Source organism: Brassica napus, chromosome C6 (assembly GCF_020379485.1).
Source record: "Brassica napus cultivar Da-Ae chromosome C6, Da-Ae, whole genome shotgun sequence".
NCBI classification, from domain to species: domain Eukaryota; kingdom Viridiplantae; phylum Streptophyta; class Magnoliopsida; order Brassicales; family Brassicaceae; genus Brassica; species Brassica napus.
Genome location: NC_063449.1, coordinates 40,005,110 through 40,010,466, shown reverse-complemented (window position 1 = coordinate 40,010,466; position 5,357 = coordinate 40,005,110). Strand labels below are relative to the sequence as shown.

At 42.1% G+C, this 5,357-nt stretch overlaps 1 protein-coding gene across 1 annotated transcript; it reads left to right on the top strand.

The window, feature by feature from the left end:
• LOC106405611 (protein CROWDED NUCLEI 1) lies at nt 1–4,977 on the top strand. The gene is made up of 8 exons (XM_013846132.3): nt 1–568; nt 928–1,137; nt 1,289–1,542; nt 1,625–1,895; nt 1,980–2,063; nt 2,175–4,141; nt 4,224–4,374; nt 4,459–4,977. The coding sequence occupies exons 1-8, from the start codon at nt 413–415 to the stop codon at nt 4,657–4,659; spliced, it is 3,294 nt and encodes a 1,097-aa protein (XP_013701586.2). The 5' UTR covers nt 1–412; the 3' UTR covers nt 4,660–4,977.
• Nucleotides 4,978–5,357: the final 380 nt, after the last annotated feature.

Here is a 5,357-nt window from a genome sequence, read left to right as displayed (position 1 = left end):
GAAAGTTAGGGGTCCACTTATATAAAATAGGATAAAAGGAAGAGAACGTGAAACGATCCGCGCGAGCCACACAAAAAAGGATTCCAGCACAGCGAAGAAGAGAGAGAGAGAGAGAGAGGTTGCGTAGAGACGTTGCCGGACTTCAAACCAGTTTCGGTACCGGAATTTAGGAACTCCGTTTAAATCCGGAGCCTTCAGAAAAAGAATAAACCTTTCTCTCTGTTTCCTTTCTTATTATTCTATTGCAATTTACAGAGAGAGAGAGAGAAACAGAGTGAAGGCTGAAGTCAGAGAAGATCGTTCTCAAGATTTGGGCATCTGGGTTTTCGATTTCTGGAGTTCAATTTCGCAATTCAGGTCGTTTTGGCTGCTGGGTGAGAGAAAGTTAGGGTTTTTAGATCTGTTGGAGAAGATGTCCACGCCTCTGAAGGTGTGGCAACGTTGGTCTACTCCAACGAAAGCGACGAACCCAGATTCGAATGGGAAGGTTTCGGGCATGGTGAGTGAGATCCAGTACGAGGATGATCCAAGAAGATTGCCTGATAGAGTTTCAGAGCTTGAAAAAGAGGTTTGCTTTTATTGTGATCTGTTATGCTTTGTTCGTTATTTTTTCTCTTTCTGTTGGGTTTTTCTTTGCCTTTTTTAATTTTTATTTTTTCGTCTCCCTTGATCTCTGTTACAGTTGGGTATTGAATGTTGGTTACGGTTGTCAACAAGCTCATAGGCATTGTTTAAAAAAAAAATGGTTCCTTTATTGACTTTCACCTTACATTGTATAATTCATGGATCTGTAAAATTTTCGTTAAGTGATGGCTTAGTTGTGGATGTGAATTTTGTTTTACTGTGGTATGATTCTTACTGTTACTGCTTCTATACTTGGTTTGATCATATGATTTTTTTACTGGTTTGGTTGATTTGTTTAAACAGCTTTTTGAATACCAACACAATATGGGTCTCCTTCTGCTGGAGAAAAAGGAGTGGAGTTCCAAATTTGAAGAGCTTCAGGATGAGTTTGATGAGGCTAACCAGTGCCTTAAGCGTGAACGTAACGCTCACATGGTTGCGATGGCAGATGTTGAGAAGCGCGAAGAGGGGTTGAGGAAAGCTCTGGGGATCGAGAAGCAATGTGCAGCTGATGTAAGATTCCAACTTCCAAGTTTCTGTACTCTTCTTTAATACATAGTTTCAGTATTCATTTAATTGTTTTCTTTGATTAAAATCTCATTTGCGCATAACGGCGTTTTTGATACTATATATGAGATTTACGACACTCTTAAAACCGATGCAGCTGGAGAAGGCTTTGCGGGAACTACGCTCTGAAAACGCAGAGATCAAATTTACAGCTGACTCAAAGCTGATGGAGGCGAATGCATTGGTCAGAAGTGTTGAAGAGAAATCTCTCGAAGTTGAGGCAAAGCTTCGCGCTGTTGATGCAAGACTCGCTGAAGTTAGCAGAAAGAGTTCGGAGGTGGAGAGGAGGTCCAAGGATGTGGAAGCTCGAGAGAGTTCTCTTCAACGAGAGCGCTTCTCCCACATTACTGAGTAAGTATCTTTTATATCTTTGTCCAGCTTCCTTGCTTCTCGATGGTGACTTCATTGGTTCAACTTGTTTTTTTTTCTTCAGACGAGAAGCAGAGGAGGCGAGTTTGACAAAGCAGAGGGAGGACTTGCGTGAATGGGAAAGGAAGCTGCAAGAAGGAGAAGAAAGAGTTGCCAAGTCTCAGATGATTGTAAAACAGAGAGAGGATAGGGCAAACGAAAGCGACAAGATTATCAAGCAAAAGGGAAAGGAACTTGAAGAGGCACAAAAGAAGATTGATGCTGCCAACTTTGCTTTGAAGAAGAAAGAAGATGATATCAGCTCAAGGATAAAAGCTCTTGCTTTAAGAGAGCAAGTAAGCTGCTTGTTTTTTTTATTGTAGCATTTATTATTATTTAAAGTTTCTGGAATCTTGTCCATTTACATACTTTGGATATAGGAAACTGATGTGCTGAAGAAATCCATAGAGTCAAAAGAGCGAGAGCTACTAGCTTTGCAAGAGAAACTGGATGCCAGAGAAAAGGTAAGCCCTCTCTCTCACACACTCTTTCTGTATTGAAATATACATGAATCTCTCTGTCACCCTCTCTTTGTGGATGACTGTGTTCCTTGTTTAATGTTGGCTAATTGATAGGTTGCAGTTCAGCAACTAATTGATGAACACCAAGCTAAGTTGGAGGCAGCACAGCGTGAGTTTGAAATGGAAATGGAGCAGAAAAGGAAATCTGTTGATGACAGCTTGAGGAGCAAGGTTGCTGAGGTGGAAAAGAGGGAGGCTGAGTGGAAGCACATGGAAGAGAAAGTCGCTAAACGTGAGCAGGCATTAGATAAGAAACTGGAGAAGCACAAAGAAAAGGAAAAAGATTTTGAATCAAGACTGAAAGGCGTAACTGGCAGGGAGAAAGCCTTGAAAAGCGAGGAGAAGGCATTGGAAACTGAGAAGAGAAAACTAGCCGAGGATAAAGAGAATATTCTCAGTCTTATAGCTGAAGTCGAGAAGATAAAGGCTGAAAACGAAGTGCATCTAGCAGAGATTCGCAAAGAGAAGGAAGAGCTTAGAGTTACTGAGGAGGAAAGGTCCGAGTATCTTCGTCTGCAAACCGAACTAAAGGAGCAAATAGAAAAGTGCAGGTCTCAGCAGGAGCTGCTTTCGAAAGAGGTTGAGGATCTGAAGGCCCAAAGGGAATGCTTTGAGAAAGAGTGGGAAGAGCTTGACGAGAAGAAAGCTGAGATCGAGACCGAGCTAAAGAATTTGGCTGATCAGAAAGAGAAGCTAGAGAGAAACACACACTTGGAAGAAGAAAGACTGAGAAAGGAGAAGCAAGAAGCTATCGACAACATGAAGAGGGAGGTAGAAACTCTTGAAGTGGCCAAAGCTGCGTTTGCAGATACTATGGAGCACGAGCGTTCAGTGATCTCGAAGAAAGCTGAGAGCGAAAGAAGCCAACTGCTTCATGATGTTGAAATGCTCAAAAGGAAGCTCGAGTCTGATATGCAGAGTAAATTGGAAGAAAGAGAAAGGGAGCTGCAAGCCAAAGAGAAGCTGTTTGAGGAAGAGAGGGAGAAGGAACTGAGCAATATCAATTACCTAAGAGACGTAGCAAGAAGAGAAATGATGGAAGTGCAGAGCGATAGACAGAGAATAGAGAAAGAGAAGATAGAAATTGACGCTAGTAAGAAAATTCTTGAGGAGCAACAGACAGAGATTCGGAAAGATGTTGATGACCTTGTTGCTTTAACCAAGAAACTCAAGGAACAGCGTGAACAGTTTATCAGCGAGAGAAACCGTTTTCTCTCTTCCATGGAGAGTAACAGGAACTGCAGCAATCCTTGTGGTGAACTGCTTGCAGCGCTTCCTGAGATTGACAATCTCGAAATGCCTAATTTGTCAAAACTGGCAAATGTTCTTCAGGAAGAAGCACCGCGGCAGGAGATGAGGGATGTATCGCCAACTGCTACGGACTTGGGAGTGCCAGTTCAAGGTGGGACGGTGTCATGGCTCAGGAAATGTACTTCAAAGATTCTTAAGTTGTCCCCAATAAAAATGGCAGACACTTCTGCTTTTGCTGACCAAGAGCCTCAGTCTACTGAGCAAGCTAACGTGAACAGTGGGCCATCAGCTATGCTTCCGGCCCAATCCGAAAACGACACAAGAGATGTCGACGTCTCGGACGGTGATCAAAGCAACATCGACAGCAAGGCTGAGGAAGTAGCAGCAGATTCTTTGTCTAATCTTAATGCGGATGGTCAATCACGGTTGAGAGGGAAAGCCAGGACCAGAAGGACACGCTCTGTCAAAGCTGTTGTGGAAGATGCTAAAGCTATCTATGGGAAATCTATAGAATTCAATGAGGCAGACGATGGAAGCACGGGTGAGCCTGGTCGTTCTGATAAAGGTGGTGCTTCAAAGAACGGACGGAAACGTGGACGTGTAGGTTCGTTGAGAGCCTGTACTAGTGAGCAGGATGGTAACGAGAGTGATGGAAAATCAGATAGTGTCACCGGAGGAGAGCATCAGCGTGGGAAGAGGCGGCAAAAAATTGCATCAGAGGAACAAGAAGAAGTGGTGGGACAAAGATACAATCTCCGTCGATCCAGAAGGTTAACTTACACTAGAGCTGCTTATCCTTAATTATAATTAGTTCAGGCTGTTAATATATGTTTTCACATGTGGGGTTATTAGGGTAGCTGGAAAAACTGCAATTGGTAAGAAGAATGAAGAAACTGGTGGAATGCAACAAGAGGAGGATGGTATCAACTGTGCTCAAACCACTGCAACAGCATCAGTAGGTGTTGCTGTTAGCGACAATGGAGTAACTGCGAATGTGGTGGAGGTAGATTGCTCTCACAACTTAGCTGCAGTTTCCTTTTGTATTTTCTTTCTTGACCAATCTTTTTTTTTTTATGTTACAATATAGATTGAAGGAATGGCAGACTCTGAGGAGACAGATGCTGGTTCGCCCAAAAGAACAGGCGAGAGTGCAGCAGCTAGTGAAGATGATGTAGTGAACAGAACACCTGAAAGGGAGTACGATGGTGAAGAAGAAGATGAATCGGATACGGAACATCCCGGGAATGTCTCTATTGGTAAGAAGCTCTGGACTTTCTTGACGACGTAGCCGCCATCTTTGATCAGAGGGTGTAGTTTGGTGGCCTTTGATGTTGATGAAGAACCAATCTTCTTCTGTTGACGATATTAGTGTGTGTGCTTTCCACATCTCTAGCTTATCTTAGGAGACTTTGTATCTTTTCTTTCTTTTTTTTTGGCTTGGTGTCAACTTTGTGTGGATTTATTTCACCAGATTGTAGTGTTTTCTTTCTAGCTTTCTACCACTTTAGTTGCTATCATGGTTAAGAGGATAATTCTACACAATTCTTTTGGTCTGTTTAAGATGATTATTTGATTTTATGATAGTGGTCTCCAACGAGTGTTTGCATTTGATCTTTTATTTATTTTGTCAAAGTTATTTTCTCTGGCATGTTAAAACGGTTAGGACTCATCAGTTTAGTGTGTGAAGGATATATAACAACTACACCTTATGGCCTATCTGTTTCTATAATCATCACTCACAGTTGTTAGTGTGTGAAGGATTTATAACAACTACACCGATAAAAGTTCCCAGCAGCGTGGTATGTGGCAACTAGGATATGCCTGGATCTGTATCATATTCGGAAATTGATGCAAATCTTACACTAGGATCTGATTGAGCAAAATGTTTTTTATCATCATTGCATTTCGTGTATCCCAAGAGCCTAAGTAAGTTGTGTAATTCAGAAAACGGGACAAAAATACAAAACCGCAGAAAAAGATGCAAAC

Coding starts and splice junctions, on each gene's coding strand:
- LOC106405611 (XM_013846132.3), top strand. CDS start 413: ATGTCCACGCCTCTGAAGGTGTGGCAACGTTGGTCTACTCCAACGAAA. Junction 1,543..1,624: donor CGCTTCTCCCACATTACTGA/GTAAGTATCTTT, acceptor TTTTTTCTTCAG/ACGAGAAGCAGAGGAGGCGA. Junction 2,064..2,174: donor AACTGGATGCCAGAGAAAAG/GTAAGCCCTCTC, acceptor GCTAATTGATAG/GTTGCAGTTCAGCAACTAAT.